This window comes from Lutra lutra, chromosome 7 (genome assembly GCF_902655055.1).
Source record: "Lutra lutra chromosome 7, mLutLut1.2, whole genome shotgun sequence".
In the NCBI taxonomy this organism is placed as follows: domain Eukaryota; kingdom Metazoa; phylum Chordata; class Mammalia; order Carnivora; family Mustelidae; genus Lutra; species Lutra lutra.
Genome location: NC_062284.1, coordinates 67,729,199 through 67,751,192, shown reverse-complemented (window position 1 = coordinate 67,751,192; position 21,994 = coordinate 67,729,199). Strand labels below are relative to the sequence as shown.

The window sequence follows — 21,994 nt, the reverse complement described above, 5'->3', positions numbered from 1 at the left end:
AGAGGATTGTAAGAGACTACCACAAAACTCTATGCCAACAAATTGGACAACCTAGAAGAAAGGGATACATTTCTCAAAATATACAATCTTCTTAGACTGAATCAGGAAAAAAATAGAAAATCAAACAGACCTGTTACTAGAATGAAATTGAATCCATAATTACAAAGCTTCCAACAAACACAAGTCTAGAGCCAGATGTATTCACAGGTGAATGCTACCAAATTTTTGGAGAAGAGTTAATGCCTGTCATCCTCAAACTATTCCAAAAAATACAAGAGGAAGGAATTCATTTCTAAATTCATTTCTATGAGGCCAGCATTACCCTGATACCAACGGACAGAAAGATACTATTAAAAAAAAAGAAAACTACTGGCCAAATCTCTGACGAGTATAGATGCAAAAATCCTTGACAAAATAATTAGCAAACTAAATTCAACGGTACATGCAAAGGATCATTCACGATGATCAAGTGGGATTTATTCCAGGCATGCAAGGATGGTTCATTACTCACAAATCAATCTACATGATACACCACATTAACAAAGTTAAGTGAACAAACCATACGATCATCACAATAAATGCAGAAAAAGCTTTGGGTAAAATTCACCATCAGTTTACGATAAAAACTCTCAACAAAGTGAGTTTAGACGGATTATACCTCAACATAATATAGTCTGTATATGACAAACCCACAGCTGACATCATACTCAATGGGGAAAAACCGAAAGCATTTCCTCTAAGATCAGGAACAAGACAAAGATGTCCACTCCACCATTTTTATTCAACATAGCACCGGAAGTCCTGGCTACAGCAGTCAGATAAGAAAAATCCAAATTATTAGGGAAGAAGCAAAACTGTCATTTTTTGCAGATGACATGATACTATACATAAAAGACCCTAAAGACAACACTTAAAAATGACTAGAATTAATAAATGAATTCAGTAATGTTGTAGGAAATAAAATTAATGCATGGAAAACTGTTGTGTTTATATACACTAATAAAAAGTATCAGAGAAATAAAATAATTCCATCTATAATTACATCAGATAGAATGAAATACCTAGGAATAAATTTGATGATAGAGGTGAAAGACCTATCCTCTGAAAACTTTAAGTCATCAATGAAAGAAATTGAAAATGATGTAAATAAATGAGAGGATTAATATTGTTAAAATGCCCATACTACCCAAAGCAAATTACATATTCAGTGCAATTCCAATCAACTTGTTGATAGTATTTTCTGCAAAAATAGAACAAATAACCCTAAAATTTGTGTGGAAACACTAAGACCCTGAATAGCAGAAACAATCTTGAGAAAGAACAAAACTAGAGGTATCACAGTTCTAGATTTCAAGCTATATGACAAAGTTTTAGTAATCAAACTGTGGTACTAGAACAAAAATAGATACATAGGTCAATGGAAAGTGACAGAGTTCAATAAGCTCATTATTACATGGTCAATTAATTATATGGTCAATTAATCTACCACAAAGGAGGCAAGAATATACAATGGTGAAAAGACTGTCTCTTTAATGACGGTCATTGTGTGGCTGTGACTGTACAGCTACATGCAAAAGAATGAAACTGAATCACTTTCTTAAACCATAAACAAAAATAAACTCAACATGTATTAAAGACCTAAATATTTGTAAGACCTCAAACCATAAAAAACAGTAATAATAAAAAATAAACAGTAATCTCTTATACATTGGCCTTAGCAGCTTTTTTCTGAGTATGTCTTCTCAGCCAAGGGAAACAAAAGCAAAGATAAACTATTGGGAATGCAGCAAAATAAAAGTTTCTGCACAGCAAAGGAAACAACAAAACAAAAAGGCAACCTCCTGAATAGTAGAGCGTATTTGCAAATGATATATTTGATAAGGGGGTTAATATATGACTTCAACTCCACACCCACAGAACAAATAGTCCAAAAATCAAAAATTAAAAAATGGGCAGAAGACATGAACAGATATTTCTACAAAGAAGTCATAGATGGCCAACAAACATGTGAAAAGATGCTCGCATCAGTCATCATCAGGGAAATGCAAATCAAAAGTCCAATGAGACATCATCTCACACCTGTCAGAATGGTTAAAATAAAAAACAAAAGAAACAAATGTTGGTGAAGAAAATGTGGAGAAAAAGGGACCCTCACTGTTGGTGGGAATGCAAACTGGTGCAGCTACTGTGGAAGGCAGTATAAAGGTTCCTCAAAAAGTTAAAAATAGAACTACCTTACAGTCTAGTAGTTGCATTACTGGGTATTTACCCCCAAAATAAAAAATAAAACACTAATTTGAAAAAAATATATGCACCTATGTTTATTGCAACATTATTTACAATAGCCAAGACATGGAAGCAACTTAACTGCCCACCACTAGGTGAATGGACTAAGAAGACTTCATACACACACACACACACACACACACAGAGAAGTATTAAACAGCCATAATAAAAGAAAGAAATCTTACCATTTATGACAACATGGATGGATATAGAGAGTATTGTGCTAAGTGAAATAAGACAGAAAGACAAATACCATATGACTTCACTTATATGTGTAATCTAAAAAAACAACACGTTGAAGAAAAACAGTCTCATAAATACAGAGAACAAATTGATAGTTCCCAGAGTGGAGCGGGGTGGGGATGGGTGAAACTGGTGAGGAAGATTAAAAGGTACAAATTTCCAGTTATAAAATAGGCATGTCACAGGGTTGAAGAGTACAGCATGAGAAATATAGTCAATAGTATTTCAATAACTTGGTAGTAGATGTTAATTACACTCATTGTGGTAAGCAGTGTATATGTCTAGAACTGTTGAATCACTATGGTGTATGCTTGAAACTAATACAATATTGTATGGCAAGTGTACTTCAATTTTTAAAAATATATAATTTTTAAAAGTTACAACTGAAAGGCCAGAAGCTGTGAGAAATCCCTGAAAGAAAGACTGTATAAGACTGAAGATGGAAACAGTTCAAAACTGCCAGAAGATAACAGCTACACATAGGAGCAGTATCAAAACTGTTCCACAAATGAAGGCAGTATGTTTCAGGAGAAGTAGTAAGCCTAAGGGATACCAGTGAGATAATTATAATTAGCTGGTGTTCTAGAGCAACAGTAACCAGGTAGGGCCACCCTCTTTATTAATCATTCTCCTTTCCCTTCCCCTACTCCCAATATTGGGCTGGAGTAAGAGCAAGAGGAACCGAGAGTCTCAGAACAGGGCAAGGCACAAAGATTGGGGCGCCTGGCTGGCTCAATTGTTAAGCATTTGTTTTGGGCTCAGGTCATGATCCCATCCTGGGATTGAGCCCTGCATCAGGCTCCTTGCTCAGCGGGAAGCCTGCTTCTCCCTTTCCCACTCCCCCTGCTTGTGTTCCCTCTCTCACTGTGTCTCTATCAAATAAATAAAATCTTAAAAAAAAAAAAAAAGCACAAAGATTATTTGTGTAAATTTGGGAATGGTGCTGTGAACCTTGGGTGTATAAGATGTGGGGCAATTGTTCAAATGTCCCTAATAAAAGCAAACCCTTTTCATGATGTAGGGACCAAGGTACACTACTCTGAAGTCTGATTTCTCTGACTCTATGCTATGTTGCTGCTTTGCTTCTGAACAGATTTTGTGTCTTAGGTAGCTTAAATCAGAAACTCCATTCTAGCTTTTACTCTGTGTGTGTGTGTGTGTGTGTGTGTGTGTGTGTGTGTGTGTGCGTGTGCTTATGTAGGCATTGGGCGTTGGGGTTCTTTAGCAAATTTTCATCAGAGCAGAATTGGAAATGTTGCAGTTGGCTCTTGAAATGCAATATATATCTGTGGCAGAAAATAACAGATCAGATGTATAACAATGTCAGATTTTAATAACAAAATCGCTTCGCTTTATTTAATGTATATATGTAAAATAATATTTTTAAATGATGTATTTTCTTTGAGAATGATTAAAATATAAGCTTTCTTTGGAAATGTGTGAAACCGTAATTTTTTTCCCTCCCCTTTCAATGTTAAATTTCTCCTGATTTTGTTTTCCCCTAATTTTGTGTTCCCTTGTATTTAGTACTACCTCTGACTTCAGAGATGCTGACTGGAGTTGAAAAATCAAAAAGAAATGATATGAATCAGAATACACCATGTCGCACTGAAAGCAAATCAAACAGTATACAAACTATCCCCAGAAGTATATGTGACCAAGTCCCTAAGAGAAGGGCTGCTTGTAACTTAAGAAGGCGGTTAGAGGACACGGAGCATGAGGACATGAAGCACGTGGGTGCCAAAGGGTCACACTCAGGCTTCCAATTTGGTGATAATGATTATAAACACCCAGACATGTTGCCAAAAAATGTTTCCCCTGAGTTTGTTCCTTGCGAAGATGAAAAAGGCTTTGGTTTACACAAGAAGAAAGACCTCAGTGATACTGGCTCTCAATCACTAGGGCATTCTGCTGTATACCCCTTTCTTGGATCCTTTGGAAATAAACCCTCACCTAGGTATACCCCTAGTCTTTCTGAATCTGGATCCACACATACAACCTTTCGAGGTCCTAATGAAAGGCTTGGTTTGAAGGTGTATAAGTGCAATCCACTAATGGAAAGTGAAAATGCTGCATCTGAGAAAAGTCAAAGTTTGGGTGTTCGGGAAACTCCAGTGAAGGACGGAGGGGACCTGGATGACTCCATAGGCTGGCAGTCCAACAATGCCACTTTACCCTGCAACGAAGTGTCATTTCTACACAGTAGACCACAAGAAACTCTGGATATACCAACTGAAGCTATTAATTTCAAACAGTTTTCAGCAGCCAGTTGTCTTTCAGTTACAGAGAAAAATAAAATGATTTGTCAACCAATGAAATGTCAGAGTGGTCACACTTCAGAACTGTCAGAAGACACCCTTTGTTCCCAGCCAGAGATCAGTATGACTCTTAGACACCCACCTCATCATAAGGCTGATATATTAAAGTCCGATTTCAAAAAACTGAGCAGTACCGTACCATCATCTGTGTGTTGGCAGCCCTCGAGAAAATTAATTGCTCCTCTATCTAGCCAGCAAGATAGCGGCTTTGATAGCCCATTTGTCAATCTAGACAGTATTTAAGAAAAATCAATATATTGACAATACTGGAAGGGAAGACTTCATACTGAAAAAATTGTGGACTCTATTTTGAGATGTTTTAATAACATCTGTCGTATGAGTAAAGTGTTCTCATAAAATTATTTGAGATATTAATGTTGCCTTAATCTTCCAGAGGCCTGAGGGTGTATGTGTATTCTTCAGTGTGGTGCTTTATATTTGGTTTCTAAACCATCTATTTTTATACTTCTGAATTAGCTTTCTGTGCAGTGTTAAATTATTTAAATAAACTTGCATATTGCCCATTGTATTGTCATGAGTTCTTTTGCAGTTCATAATACAAAAATGTTATACTGATATGTTGGAAATTCATCCAGAATAAAATATAAAACTTGATGGTTTGTATGTATGATTAGCCAAATTCAGTATTTGACGTTAGTCACACTTAACGAGGATGTAGATTTATTTGACGTAATTTTCCTGGAAGTATCTACTCAAATTTTTGATCCTTACTCTCAACTAATGGAAAAGAAGTATTTCAAGGATTGCCATAAAATACATAGTTGTGTCCTCATTTCATTATTTAAAATATTAGTCTGAAATATTTTTAGTTAACATTTGCCTTATTTCAAATCTCATGTGATAGCTAGAGGCTTTGTCTTTTATGGTTTCATGCAGTCTTTCATCTGAAACACTACTTTTTATAAAATTGAAATAAACAGCAAAAGATTTTAAACTATTAGATTTTTATGCTCATGCATAGTACAGAATTGGTTAATTTATTAATGCTGTGGGTCGAAACTTAAAATTCTAAACCATGCACAAATGAATGTCCACCTAAATAACGTTTCTAGATGAATTTTTTTTTCAGATTCCTAGAGATGGATATGAAAGTTTTTGGTGAGTGCAAGTGCTTTTTAAAAACATTTCTTATAGCTTTCCCTGGTATCTCTTACCCTCAACTGTGTTATGAACTGTATTTGTGGATTGATTGAGTTATTTTTTTACCAGACTAAGTTGGCTGGTGGTTGGATGGGTAGCAGGGTGCATCGTCCTCCTGCTGATAACCATCTTTAAAAGCAAGAACCTAGAAGTGAACAGCACTGTCACCTTAACTGGTGACCTGAGGTGCTAAGCCTAAAATTTAGTCCTGGATTTCAGAGTATGAGTTGACATGAACTGAAGAAAGGAACACACCATCTCCTCAAAGTCTCACTTCTATTCCTGGTGACACAGTGTTCCTTTTCCAACAGTTAGGGTGTCATTTCTTCTAGGAAAACTACTTAACCATCCATGTTTCCCTTGGATCTGGTTGGTGATTGATAGTTTTAAGCTCTGAATATAATTGAACTGAAAATCTAGCTCCTTGCTCACCTACTTTTTCATCTTTGTTTTAAATCCTTGTCAGGTATCTCAATCCTCAATATCAAGGTTGAAATTGGAAATCATCTTGGTTTCTGCTTCTTTTATGGTATCTTCCATAAGTTCAGTAGGATTAGGTTACTTTATTTTGTCCACTCTACACACAACCATCAAAGAAGCTTTATACTGAAGGGACTGCACAGCCAAAGTGCCACTGGCAATTTGCATCAGTCTGAATGAAGCGTGACATCAGCACAGAGAGGAGGTTGGAGCCTCATAGATGTCATGGTCCTACTGCCTTACACTGGTTTTTCTTTTTTGTATGTTGCTGGATTTTATTTGCTGCTAATGTGTTAAGGATTTTCATGTGAGTGCTTGCAAGGGATATTGATCTCTGCTTTCCTTTTGATATCTTTATCTTGCTTTGGTAAAAGGGTAATACTGGTCTCAGAATGAGTTGGAAAGTTCCCTTGCCTCTATTTTCTGAAAGAATTTGTGTAAGATTGGTTCTTTTATAGCCCTTTTAATTTGCGTGGCTATTTATGTCCCTTCTTTCATCCCTAGTTTTGGTATTCTGTCATCTCTTGTTTTTTCTTAGCCTAGCTAAAGGCTTCCCAATTTTGTTTATTTTTCCCAAAGAACTTTTGGTTTCTTTGTTTTTCTTTATTGTTTTTCTGTTTCCACTTCATTGATTTCTTTCCCCTCTGATGTTTATTTCCTTCCTTCTGCTTGCTTTAGATTTAATTTGCTCTTCTTGTTTGCTCTTAAAGTGGAAGCTTAGATTATTTTTTTTTAAAGATTTTATTTATTTATTTGACAGACAGAGATCACAAGTAGGCAGAGAGGCAGGCAGAGAGAGAGGTGGAGGCAGGGTCCCTGCTGAGCAGAGAGCCCGAAGAGGGGCTTGATCCCAGGACCCTGGGATCATGACCTGAGCTGAAGGCAGAGGCTTAACCCACTGAGCCACCCAGGTGCCCCTGGAAGCTTAGATTATTGATGTGAAACCTTTCTTTCCTAGTATAGATATTTAAACTTCTAAATTTCCTTCTAAGTACTTAATAAGCTATACCTCATAAATTTTGATATGTTGTATTTTTGTTTTCATTTAATCCTAATATTGTCTAATTTCTCATTTCTTTTTTTGAAACCATGGGTTATTTAGGAATATGTCACTTCATTTCCAAGTACTGGGTATTTTCTGAATTTCTTTGTTTATTTTTAATTTATTTGTTGGAGAATATACTTTGAATGATTGGAGTCCTTTCAAATTTCTTGAGGCTTATTTTATTTTCTTTTAATTTTTTAATTTTTTTTATAGATATATAATGTATTATTAGCCCCAGGGGTACAGATCTGTGAATCACCAGGTTTACACACTTCACAGCACTCACCATAGCACATACCCTCCCCAATGTCCATAACCCCACTCCCCCTCTCCAACCCCCCTCCCCCTGACCCCCCTCAGTTTGTTTTGTGACATTAAGAGTCTCTTATGGGGGACGCCCGGGTGGCTCAGTTGGTTGGACGACTGCCTTTGGCTCAGGTCATGATCCCGGAGTCCCGCATCGGGCTCCCAGCTCCATGGGGAGTCTGCTTCTCCCTCTGACCTTCTCCTTGCTCATGCTCTCTCTCACTGTCTCTCTCTCAAATAAATAAATAAAATCTTTAAAAAAAAAAAAAAAAAGCGTCTCTTACGGTTTGTCTCCCTCCCGATCCCATGTTGTTTCATTTATTCTTTTCCTATCTCCCAAACCCCCCAAGTTGCATCTCCACTTCATCATATCAGGGAGATCATATGATAGTTGTCTTTCTCCAATTGACTTATTTCACTAAGCATAATACCCTCTAGTTCCATCCACGTCATCGCAAATGGCAAGATTTCATTTGATGGCTGCATAGTATTCCAATGTATATATATACCACATCTTCTTTATCCATTCATCTGTTGATGGCCATCTAGGTTCTTTCCATAGTTTGGCTATTGTGGACATTGCTGCTATAAACATTCGGGTGCACGTGTCCCTTCGGATCACTACGTTTGTATCTTTAGGTAAATACCCAGTAGTGCAATTGCTGGGTTGTAGGATAGCTCTATTTTCAACTTTTGAGGAACCTCCATGTTGAGGCTTGTTTTAGGTCTAGCATATGGTCTATGCTGGAGAATGTTTCACCTGCATGTGAAAAGAATGCATATTCTTCTCTCATTTGATGGAGTGTTAAAAAATGTCAGGTCACTTTGGTGACAGTGTTACTCAAGTCTTCTCGCTGATTTTTTGCTTGCTTGTTCTGTTAGCTATTAAGAGTAGAACATTGTAATATCTAACTGCAATTGTTGAATTGTCTATTTTTCCTTTTTTCCTTTTAATTCTGTCTGTTTTTACTTCATATATCTTGGGGCTCTGTTTTTAGGCATATATACCTTTATATTTGTTAGGTCTTTCTGATGTATTGACCTTTTATTATTATAAAGTGTCTCGTTATGCCTCTAGTGGTATTTCTTGTCTGAAAGTCCAGTTTGTCTAATATTAATACAGCCATTTCAACTCTCTCATTATAACAGTTGATGTGGCATATATTTTCTATCCTTTTTCTTTTAGCTTATCTGTGTCTTTTAAGTGGGCCTCTGGTAGCATGTTGTTGGATCTTGATTTTTTTTGTTTGTTTGTTTTCCTATACAATACAGCTTTGCTCTTGGATTGGAGTTTTTTGTCCATAAAATTTAATAAAATTATGGTTGGATTTATGTCTGCCATTTTGCTATTTGCTTTCTCTATATCTTTTTTTTTTTTTTTAAGATTTATATATTTATTTGAGAGAGCGTGAGCACAATGGAGTGCTCAATCCCAGGAACTGCAAACATAGAGCCTGATATGGATCTTAATCCCAGGACCCTGGGACCATGACCTGAGCTGAAGGCAGACACTTAACCAACTGAGCCACCCAGGCGCCCCTGCTTTCTCTATATAGTATGTCTTCTTATTATTGGGTTATTCCTTTTCTCCTTATTTTGTATTAAACATGGTTACTGGGGTACTGTTTTAATCTTAACTTTTTACTATTTTAAGTCATTTTCTAAGTCATTCTAGGTGTCATTTGTCATAATTTATTGCAGACTACTTCAGATTAATATTTACTAACTTCTGGTACAATATAGCAACTTTGTTCCAGCATACCTTTATTTCCTTCCCCTTCCTTTGTTCTATTAATTGTCATATATATTACATTTGTGTTTTATTTTATATATATCTACACACATATACATGCATACACAATACTGTTATTATTGCTTTAAACAATGACATATGAGGGAATGTATATACATTTAGAAATGTTTACTATTGCTGCTGCTTTTCATTTTTCCCATGGATTCAAGTTACTGAGTCTATTTATTTCATCTAAAGGCCTTTTGTTTTGTTTTGTTTTTAGCATTCCATATAAGGTGAGTTTGCCAACAACAGAGTCTCTGTCTTTATTTGAAATATATGTCCAATTAATTTTTGAGGATAGAGTTTGATGGATTTAGAATTTTTGATTGTTACCCTTCTACCCCAGCACTTTGAATAGGTCTTTCCACTGCGTGATTGTCACCATTGTTTTTGATGAAAAATTAGCTGTTAATCATATTGTTTTCCTGTTTGTGATGAGTTGTTTTTCTCCTACTGCTTTTAAGATTTTCTCTTTGGCTTTTAGCAGTTTGAGCATAGTGTGTCTAGGTGTGCATTTGTGTTTATCCTACTTGGGATCTTATGAGATTTGGGGATTTGTAGATTAATATTTTTATCAAATTAGGAGGTTTTTTGACCATTATTCTTTCCATTATTTCTTCTGCCCCTTTCTGGGGCTCATATGTATATTGATACATTTGCTGTTGAGCCATTCTTTGAAGCCCTGTACATATTTCTTTAATTTTTATTATCTTGTGTTTTAAATTGGATAATTTTTATTCATCTACAAGTTTGGTGATTCTTCTGCCTTCTAAATTCTGTTATCGAGCTTGTCTAGGAATTTTCAGATACTGTTTTTGACTCTAGAATTTTCATGGATTCTTTTTAATAATTACTTTTTTTTTTTTTAGATTCCCTGTTGATTCATTGTCCTATTTCTTTTTAATTCTTTAATCATTGTTTCCTTTAAGTTTTTAAACAAATTTATAATGGTTACTTTATAGTCTCCCTTTTTTATTGTAGTATGAACACTAACATGAGATCTATTCTGTTAAATGTTTTTTAACTGCACAAGACAGTATTGTTAGCTATAGGTACAGTGTTGTACAGCAGATCTCTACAGCTTAATCATCTTGCAAAACTAAAATTTTATATGCCTTGAAAAGCAACTCTCCACTTTTCCTTCTGTCAATTACTATTCTCTCTGTTTATAGGAGTTTGTAGATATCTCATATATGTAGTATTATGCAGTATTCTGTGAGTTGTAGTTTTTGTTTATTAAATTCAACATCTGAGCACAGTTTCTCTTGATAGTTTTTTTCTTCAGCATGAGTCACACTTTACTATTTCTTTATATGCTTCGTAAATTTGTTGGAAACTGGGATATTATGTAAGATACTATAGCAGCTCTAAATTTGACATTTGTTCCCCTTAGGGTTGTTGCTGCTTCTGCTGTTATTGTTGTTAATGTGTTTGCTCTGTAATTTGCCTGGACTTAATCTGAAAAATCTCTCTCCTGCTGTGTGTCTGCTGATTTCTCTTCTCAGTTATTTTAGTTTGTGTTTTTATTTTTTAAGCCTGGCTTTTAGAGGATGCCCTGCGTGTATATATCATTTTGTGGTCATCCAATAATTAGTCAGAGATTGTACTCAAAAACCTTGAGTCAGTAGCTCTTCCACCCTTTGCTGATATATCCATAGGTGTGTGGAGTCATGCATTCCAAGTTCAGACAATGTTTTTTTGTCTTCCTCCACTTTTACCTCCTCTTGAGCCTTTCCAGGTCTTCTGTGCGCATGTGTACATCCTCTTTGTCAGCCAAATGATATATGGAGAGCTTGGGCCCTTTACATCTTCCTTGTATATTCATGCAGCCTCCCACTCAGGGACAGATGCATAGAGAGCATATTTAGCCCCGCATTTGCAGTCTTCTTGCCAATTTTTTCATTAGTCTGCTGGATTCTGGTCTTAAATGGGACCACAGTCTCAGGCAAGCAGAGCTATATACCTTCCTTATTTTTGTCCCTCTAACACCCTAACCTCTGGGTGTGGGCTCCTTGCCTTCCACTCCAGATTAAGTCAGCTCACTCTGGAAGAGAAGCTATTAATTTTCACTACCATCCATGCCCTGTTAGCACTACCTAACTCATCAAGCTGGAAAGAATGGGAGTAGCCCCAGGTAAGAATGCCTCAGAGTCCCTTTTCCAAGTTGTTGTTTCCCTTTGGTTTATTTCCAGAGCCCTGAAAAGGTGGGTTTTGACAGCTTTTTGTTTGTTTGTTTGTTTGTTTCTCTAGAGTTATAGTTGTTTTGTGGGGAGGAGAGGAACTGCTGACCTCTTTTACTGCCAGAAGTTCTCTTATTTTTATCTATTCTCTGAAATTCTTTTCCATGTACTAATTTTTCCTTTATCTTCAAAATTTTTTATCTAGAAAAACTTCATAATCTGTAGAAAATAAACATCTGCATACTCTTCATTTAGATTTACCAATTGTTAAATTTCTACATTTGCTCTATATTTATTTGGAAACACACACATGCATAAATGTTATATAGGTTTTTACTCTTAACTATGAAATTTAGTTGCACACACCATGGCAATTTCCTCAAATACTCCAACATGCATCTCTCTTTTTTTTTTTTTTTTAAAGATTTTATTTATTTGACAGAGAGATCACAAGTGGGCAGAGAGGCAAGCAGAGAGAGAGAGAGGAGGAAGCAGGCTCCCTGTGGAGCAGAGAGCCCGATGTGGGACTTGATCCCAGGACCCTGAGATCATGACCTGAGCTGAAGGCAGAGGCTTAACCCACTGAGCCACCCAGGTGCCCCCCAACATGCATCTCTTAAAAACAAAGACCTTTTCCTACATAAATACAATTGTCATATTTAAGAAATTGTATATTGATAAGCATATACATAGTCTACATTCAAATTGCTCTAATTATCACAATAATGTGTTATAACTTTTTTTTTTTAGATTTTTGCTGTCCACCTTCAAACTGAGGACCCACTGCTTTTCTTCCATTATGAAAAACACTCAGCCATTAATTTTCATTCACTACAGATTTATGATGTGTAACAATTGCTTTTTGTTGTTCGGGGGGATGCAGCACTTAATCAAAACAGATGAGTTTCTATCCTCATAGCTCTCACATTCTGGTCAGGGAGACAATAAATACCCATAACTTACATAGTACGTTAGAAACTGGTTAAGTGCTATGGAGAAAAGTAAGGTCAAGTAAGGGCGCAGAGTGATAGTAGAGAGGTGGTAACAAGTTTAAATGGGATAGTGGGGGTAGTCGCTCTGAGATGCTAACATTCGGGTAATGATGTGAAGGAATTGAACACAGCTTCACCATTTCTTACATTCTCTACTTCAGGAACTCTTATCAAATATTACCGCACCCTCTGTACCTTTTAGTTATTCTTTTGTATCTTTCTAGCTGTGCTGCTTTGTGGACTTCAGTGCGAGCTTCCAATCTGCTAATTCTTTGTTTATTCCGTTTATGGAATTTTTAAAATTTCACTTTCAGGATTTCTAGTTGATGAGTTTATACCTGTATTTTTTGTATCATTTCTGCTTGTTTTGTTTAGTAATTTAAAAAAAATAGATTCTGTTTATATATTTAGAGACCTAAAAATACTTTACTTCTGGAGTAATTATTGATGTCACTTGGGAGTGGTCTTACCCAAATTGTTACTTTTTGGCATTTCATAGAATTCGTTTTGCCCTGCGTATGGAATTTTAACTTGCAGTGCAATGGTAAAGAGGACTTTTTTTTTTCCTTCTGAATTCTCTCCGTCCACCTGTCTATATTTTTGTGGTTGCCTCTGCCTGGACACTTGGGTCCCCAGTTCCAGAGCAGGTCTTTTTTTTTTTTTTTTTTTTTAAAGATTTTATTTATTTATTTGACAGAGAGAGATCACAAGTAGAGAGGCAGGCAGAGAGAGAGAGGGAAGCAGGCTCCCTGCTGAGCAGAGAGCCCGATGTGGGACTCGATCCCAGGACCCTGAGATCATGACCTGAGCCGAAGGCAGCGGCTTAACCCACTGAGCCACCCAGGCACCCCAGAGCAGGTCTTATATAAGTGGTTTCCAATCCTTTAGGGATATCTTAAATCTGGTCGCTGAGCCAGCAGGCAAGTTGGCCCCAGTCCTGGCTGCAAGACTGTGTCTGGATCCTCCTGGCTCTTTAGGTACATAGTTTTTACATAAGCTATGGCCTGAGGCAGTGATTTTTGTTCTCAGTCACCCCAGGGTAAGAAAGCTCTACCTGGGTTACTAGTTTAAACAGCTAGTTTTTCCTTTATCTCCTTTAGGTAGGACACTTTTTATCCTTGATATTCTGAAGAACTCCTGGCCACCTGTACTGCTTTTGGATCCAGAACAGGTAGTACCTTACTTTTCAAGTCCTCAGAAATATCTTGTTTTTTAATGTTTTTTGATTTTTTCTTTTTTCCATCACTGCTATATGTTGGCAGATGTTGGATACTCCCCGAGTATTGACTAAAAATGCCATCAGTGACCAAAAATCTGCTTTGCTGTTAACTCTGGCCTTTGGCTATTTTCTTAGCATCTCTGGGCCTCAGTGTCTGCTGTTACTAAGATTTAGGCATGTCTCACAACTAGTTATTGATTCAGGTAAACTAGATCTAATAGTATATGAAGGGGAATAGTGGGAAATACAGCTGGAAAGGTACAGTGAAGCTACATTATGGGTGACTTTGAATGCAAAGCAAAGAATGAGAAGTTTGGTTCATAGAAAATGGAGAGTTATTGGAGGTCAGGTAGCATGATGTGCAGAGGTTAGTGAGTCCATGCCACAGGAGGCCTTGGAGGAGCAGAGGAAATAGACAGGGAAGCCAGGAGGATGATGTCCTGGCACAGTTTAGATGGGAGCCAGGCCAGAGCCCAAGTGCAAGTGGTCGGAATGAAGAGGTGACAATGGTACAGCAGTAGGTTTAATGGGACTTGCTTCCTGATTGTGAAAGAGAAGTACTAAAAGGGATTTTTAGAACCTGGGTGATTGTAAAGATGATTGTTCCATCTATAGGTATTGAGAAATTAGGAAGAAACTAGGACATGATGATTTTAAGTGGCTTTGCTTTCCCCTGAGTACTACAATGTCCAGGCCTTTAGTGGGCACACATTAGTGATTATAACTACACACGTGTTAACTTCATGCTGAGTGTTGTGGCAAGCACTTCGTTAGCTCATTTAATCCTCATGGTAGTCTTTTGAAGTAGGCTCCGTATGGGCACTTTTTGGATCAATGAAATTGAGACTTAGAGGGGTTAAATAATTTGCTCAAGGCTAACACAGCTAACATGTGGAAGCCAGAAGTCACACCCAGGTCTTTTTTTTTTTTTTTTCCCAATAAACTTAAAATAGTTTTAGATTTACAAAAAAGTTGCAAATATAGTACAGAGAGTTGTCATATACCTCTCACTCAGATTCCCCTATTGTTAACGTCTTCCATTTGCCACAAATAAGGAATTGATTTCGTCTAGGGTTTTTGTTTTTTGGGTTTTTTTTTTTTAACTTTTTTTTTTTTTTTTTTTTTTTTTTTTAACTTAAGAGCCCATGGTCCTAATCCCTATACTGTCTTTATTTGACTTGGCTTATAGGTGAATTGGAATTTATTTTAAAGGAGAGTTCTTTCCTTTTCCATCTCCTTCCACTTCTCCCCTATGCTCCCAAGAAGGAAAATGAGTCCAGCAGGTTTCTCCACATGTGAAATCAGTTTAACTTGCTTTCTTGGTAGGATATATGAAAAAAAACAGGATTTACTCTTTAGGGAAGGTTTATGGAATAGGACATTATGTGGAGGCTATTTTGAAACTAGGAATTAACCAACATACCGGAAGAACCTATAATACAATAGAACTGTCTTCTGTAATTTTAAAATTCGACTAGTAATGGTTCATCTAAAAAGAAAGATTAAAAGACATTTAGAAATTTCTTAGCAGTAAATAGACCATTCAAATTTCTTGATATTATAACAACATTTTTCCTTAAGGACCAGACAGCAAATTAATTAGAAATCAAACTGGTAACTGTCTTTAAGGAGAAACTTTATTTTTAAAAATAATATAAATGGAATGGTTTCTCCCTTAAAGTTCAGCAATAATATGGAAACTTTGAGATCAAATTAAATTTTGTATTAAAAATGTTGTCTGATGAGTAAATTGAATAAAACCAACAAAAATGTGGTTTTTAAAATTGTTTTGTTTTGGTTCAGGCATAGTCCTTGTCTGAAGGATTTTGTTTCCTCACAAATTTGATTTCACAATTTTATTAATCTTTTGTGTACATAATGTACTAGACAATATTCTGCTTTCTGTATTTCCTCAACCATCTGAATCCCAGAAACAGTTCATTTGTATAACATTGGGTGAACCCAATTCATGCATTATATGGCCCTATAAGTGTTAATGGTTTCATGACTACCAGTTAGTTTTTCTGTAGATTTTTTAAAAAATGTGGTGCAGTTTCACAATCTGCTTTGCAAAGTCTCCAAGACTTTGATTGTTCATTAAATAGTTACTTTGATTCTTAGATGTTCAAGCATTCACGTAATTATGGTTTCTGATCTTCCCATGAATTCAGATTTCTGTTGTAATTGGTTAAAAGTTTTTCAAAATTCTTGCCTATTAGATTTCTTAAGGTTTGGGCTATGTATAAACACAAGTAATAGCATATGGTTTTGGGGTTATGTATAATGGGCCAATTGTCATATTAAGCTCCATACATATACTTTGATTTCATCTTTCCAAAGTGGATTTTTTAAAATCCTCATTTTACAGAAGAGAAAGGCGAAGGGACTGACGCAAGGATTCTTGCGCAGCTGATAAAGTATCCAGAGTGGCCATGGGGTCACTGCAAGGGGACTCTGAACCCAGATGTTCACCAGGCATTGTCTATAAACTCAAACCATTTATCTCTACACTGATGCTGCTTTTTTCCCCCAAACTAGATGCTACTGTATCATTGAGGGGAGGCCTTCTTACTAAAAACAGTTAGGAGTTGCTACACTGTCCCGAAGAAACACCTTCTTAAAATCAGATTAGGTCTGTACTGCATAGCTCAAATCCAGTTAGTACAAACCATACTTTTCTCAGTTTAGAATACTGAGGTAGTGATTCCGATCAGACTTTGGAATTCCGCCTCTGAAAAATGGGTATGTGGCTGTTGCTTGTGTACACAGCGTTATCACCCACTTCTTCCTTTTTGTCAGAGCAAGGAGAAGGGTGTCTGTTCCTTCCCCTGGTGACACTGTGCCAACTCAAGAGCTAACTCATGTTTAGTATGACCTAAGCACAGTGATCCCAACTCCTATTGCCAGTGATTGGTTTAGGGTGGGCATATGACTCTGTTCTGGACAATGTGATATAAGGGAAGGGCTGGAGGGCTTCTGGAAAATGTTCCTTCTAAATAGTATCTGTTACATTGGCTAGAACTGATGTGCAATGACGAGCATATAACCTCTAGATCAGAGGTGAGAGCTACTTTCTAGATGTCTTACCTATTAAAAGCAAATTATCTCCTTTAGGTCACCTCCTCCTGAATAAATAGTCTATGAAGTTTATTTTCAAAGGTCTTTTCCTTGGAGCAAATCAAATTATCGACATCTGTTTGCCCACTCAGAAGTAAAACTGGATACCAGAAGAAATGCTGAACATGCCCCAAATCAGAATAAGTAAGATAAACCCAAAGGGTCCTCCTTAGAAGAAACGAAAGCTTTATTGTTTTTAAAACAAGTCTTCAAAGATTTTAAAGCCAAACACATATGGATATGGGCAGTGTTGTGGGGTTGTGGAATGCAGTGGTCTAGAAAAAATTCTTGAGACGTTACATAAACTTAGTAAGTTTAAGTACTGTGGGGACAGGACCTGTGGGCAGAAAGAGCTGCACTTTTGCTGTATAAAGCTGGTTATATGCTTAGTGTTCAAGGGGAAGGAGATGTGCTGGGAGTATCAGATCATAAATGTCTTCTTTGAATTTCTGCTCTTAAAACTTGCCCAAGATTTCTTTGGTGCTTATCATTCTAGCTGGATATTCACTAGCAGGGAGATGTGTAAGCAGTCAGAAGACCCTTTAAGAACATAGGAGCCAGCCCCTGTTTGCTCTTTAATTGAAGCTATGCGGGGTGTAGATCAGCCTTCTGGACTATAGGAGAACATTTTTCTGCTGTCCCTCATCAGGCACCATAAGATTAAAACAAAACAGAACTCAAACAATGAAGATGTTTTGTTGTAAGTCCCTCAGAATAATTAACATGTTGCTGTAGCTGATAAAATCTATGGCCAGACAGAAACTTGCAAGTAGAAAATTTGGAATCCTCTGACTTCCCACCTCTTCCTAAGATCGTGAAGGAACAGCTGTTCTCCTCCCCGTTCCCATCAGACTTTCTAGAGTGGCCGGGTGGTATTCTCCCAGAAAAAGTGCAAAGATAGGTGGCAGAGGGGCCAAAATTCAATGCCAGACTTAGTTTTCAAGATGTTCCTAATGATGGAGGCTCAATTCAGAATGCTCAGCTGCCCAGAGAAAGGCTTTTGGATATGGCAGAGTGATTGACTTTCTTCAGTGCACAGTTTCAGGACAAATATTTGATTATGTAAAGAAGTTATGTCTCCTGGCACCCAAAGAACTGACTTACAATGACAAATGTGCAACTTATTAAGCAAATTCCACTGAGCCTGCAACACGTACTAGTTATTTTCTCAAGACACATAGTTGTTTTACCACCAAGAGCCCTTTCCTCAATAGTTCCAGCTGGCAAATCTCTCTTATTCGGATCTGTTACTTTGTAATCACACAAAGCTTCTCTGTGTGCTTTTTAAAATGCAAAATAATTTGATGTACTCTCATTCTGCTTTGCTGCCATGATCCTAGAGACCATGGATAATTGTTGAAGCTCCAAACCCATGATGTGAGTTTCTATTGGAGAAAGACCGGAGAGCCCCTCTGGGGCTCTTGTACTGTCTCCTCTGCGGTGGTGGGTGCAGCTTTGTTTTCTTAAGACGCAGGTCCTAAACAGAGATGCCTGCTTTCCATTTAAATGGGTATGGGGTGCCTGGGTGGCTCAGTGGGTTAAAGCCTCTGCCTTCAGCTCAGGTCATAATCCCAGGGTCCTGGGATCAAGCCCCACGTTGGGCTCTCTGCCCAGCAGAGAGCCTACTTCCCCATCTCTCTCTCTCTGCCTGCCTCTCTGCCTACTTGTGATCTGTTTGTCAAATAAATAAATAAAATTAAAAAAAAAAATAAAATAAATGGGAATAAAAATGTGCTCCCTTTGTTCTGGAGTGCTCACTTAAATTCATCCAGAAAACTTGGCTCCATATGTTATTGGAGTTTCTCCTTTTCCCATAAGGCACATGGGATGGATGGTTGTGCCAATGGAGAGCATGATCACTGCGGTCTGTTAGAGTAACTGGCACAAATCATGTGTTTGCTGAGGAGGGATATAATCCTAAGTGGGAATACCTCCATGGAGAGTATCACATCCCTGTCCTAATAGGTTAAGCATTGGAGAGGCTCAGGAAAGAGATAAGATAAGATAAGAGATAAGATAAGAGATAAGATAACAATGGCTGCCTACTGTATGCATTCTACTTAACATCTGAAGACATGTTGCAGGTGTAGCAGATAGAATGATCAGTATCTATGGTGATAATTCATAAGTGAGCTTTTTTTTTTTTAGACTTTTATTTATTTCACAGAGAGCACAAGTAGGCAGAGGGGGTGGGAGAAGCAGTCTCCCCACTGAGCAGAAAGCCTGATGCGGGGCTCAATCCCAGGACTCTGGGATCATGACCTGAGCTGAAGGCAGAGGCTTTAACCCACTGAGCTACCTGGGTGCCCCAAGTAAGCTTATATTTTTAAATTGTTAGTGTATACAAATAGTAAGCTAAACAGTATAAGAATATGTATTGTGAAAAGCCTCCTTCCCTGCTCTGTTCCCCAGATCCTAGTTCTCTCACCTTGAAGCAGAACCGTTACTCTGAATCTGTACACACAGGTATAGAAGTATATATAGACCTTATTTTATGTAAGTGGTAGCATATTTTACCCACTATTCTGTGCCTTATTTTTACATCAAAAAATTTTAAATGAGTGTATGAGCAGCAAATTGGCATTTTTTAATAGTCAAAATAGTGAAAACTGGATAAAAAAAAATGGTTAGTTACTTATAAGCATGGTGTGGTCTTTCACAGATAATTTATAACTAAAGTGTGAGGTGACCTAGTGAGGACAGCCTCCCTTATCCCAAGGAGATGATGGAGGCAACCTGACAAAAAGGGACAAAGCTGAACACAGGTGTCCCCTGCTACCTTCTTTTCACTGTCTGACTCAGTCCGTTCCTACAGATCTTCTCTGTGCCATCTTCCCAGGCTACCCATCCTGCCTCTCCAACCCTCTTCTTCCTATTCCTTCTGTAAATCACTCCCAGTTCTTTTCATCCACTCTTTCTACCTCCATCATTTCCACTTTCTGGGTTTCCTGATTACTACCCTTCCTTACCTTTGAGTTCTTCCTTCTTTGGTTGGAATGGAGGAGCTATCTGTGTATTGATGAAGAAACAATGAGTTGTAATAGGGGGTCTGGAGAGGTTGACTCTGAGCTGGTGATGGTGTGGAGGAAATAGCCCAGGAGCTGGAATCAAGACTGCCTTCCCTGCCTTCAGTACCTGCTCAGCTGCAAGAAGTAGTGTTATCAGTCAGGGTCCAATCAGAGAGGTAGAATCAATAGGAGGCGTAGGTAGATTGGTAGATAGATAGATAGATAGATACAAAGAGATATATTACAAAGAATTTGCTTATACAATTATAGCTGGATAAGCAAGTCCTAAGTCTTTAGGCAATCAAGAAGAGAAGACCCCTGATGGGGCTAGAACCCCATGGGCACAAAGTTATTGCCCACAGGCAAGGTCTCTGCTTTTCTTTTTCTATCTTTTCCTTCCTTTTTTTTTTTTTTAAGATTTTATTTATTTGACAGAGAGATCACAAGTAGGCAGAGAGGCAGGGGGAGGTTTGATCCCAGGACCCTGAGATGATGACCTGATCTGAAGGCAGAGCCTTAACCCACAGAGCCACCCAGGCATCCCATGGTCTCTGTTTCTTATAAGGCTTTCCAGCCCATTAAGTCAGGCCCACCCAGGATAGTCTCCCTAATTACATATTCTCATTAAGGACTTTACTTACATTTGCAAAAGTCATAGCAGCACATAGGTTAGTGTTTGATAGAATAACTGGAAGGGGACATGTGGAAGGAATACAATGAAATGGCTGCCATTTTCTTTCTTTTTTTTTAAGATTTTTATTTATTTATTTGACAGGCAAAGATCACAAGTAGGCAGAGAGGCAGGCAGAGAGAGAGAGAGGAGGAAGCAGGCTCCCTGCTTGAGCAGAGAGCCCGATGCGGGGCTCAATCCCAGGACTCTGAGATCATGACCTGAGCTGAAGGCAGAGGCTTTAACCCACTGAGCCACCCAGGCGCCCCCCATTTTCTTTTCATTCTCCAGTTCTTATAAAAAATATGTCTTATAGCCCACATTATCCAGAAACATACTAGAGAGGCAAGTTTAACCCAAACAAGTTGAAACACTACAAGGTCATCAGAGAGAGTTAATAAACTGGGCAGTTGGTGGGCAAATGCCCCTGCTCTTGCCAGGCTAGATTCATCCTGGAAGAACTCACAGCTAATTATTGCTCCACTGTTGCTTTTGTAGGGTCCTTAAAATGGCACAAACAGAAATAGGACATTCCCATATGCCCTTTACCCTGCCTCAGAGAGCTCCTCAACCCTTCAACATAGTTCAAGGACCATTTATCGAAAGGGAAGAGACTTCTGCTAAAAATATATATTTTCTTTTTCCATGCCAGATTTGGAAAATAAGCCAAAGCAGAGATGTTACAGAAATAACTTCAAGTCTCCTTATACTGGATATCTTTGGTTTGCTGATTCAGACTCTCCCCTCATCCTTGTCTACCTGTTCAACCTTGGGACTCTGACAGGTTTTGGCTGGTTTGGACTGTATCAACAGTGCTTCCTTCCAAACCCCTCCTGGCTTCCAATTGGATTGACCAATGGATAATATTTGTAGGACACGGGGATAATATTTGCAGGAGACGGGGAAAAGAACATCCAGGAGTTTAATTTCCTAAATCCAGCCCTTAGTTTACTCTGGGTTGCCTGAGTCCCTTCACTAAAGGGAATGCTCACTTCAAGTCTTCTCTATTCCAGTGCTTCTCAAACCATACATGGTGAAGGACCAGGTATGGCACAATTAGAATTTAAATTTGAATGTCAGATAAACAATAGTTTTTTAGTGTAAGTATGTCCCAAATGTTGCGTGAGATTCACCCTAAACATCTGTTTGTTGTTCATTGGAAATAGAAATTTAG

General features: G+C 37.7%; 1 protein-coding gene across 6 annotated transcripts in view; it reads left to right on the top strand.

The window, feature by feature from the left end:
* CEP152 (centrosomal protein 152) overlaps positions 1-5,462 on the top strand; it is a 101,431-nt gene extending 95,969 nt beyond the window's left edge. For 5 of the 6 annotated variants that reach the window (XM_047738051.1, XM_047738049.1, XM_047738050.1 and 2 more), the window contains one exon: positions 4,057-5,462. In XM_047738051.1, the coding sequence (XP_047594007.1) occupies positions 4,057-5,090 (1,034 nt within the window). In that variant the 3' untranslated portion in view covers positions 5,091-5,462. The remainder of the gene's footprint in view (positions 1-4,056) is intronic. The other variant, XM_047738055.1, reaches the window with a different exon arrangement.
* Positions 5,463-21,994: the final 16,532 nt, after the last annotated feature.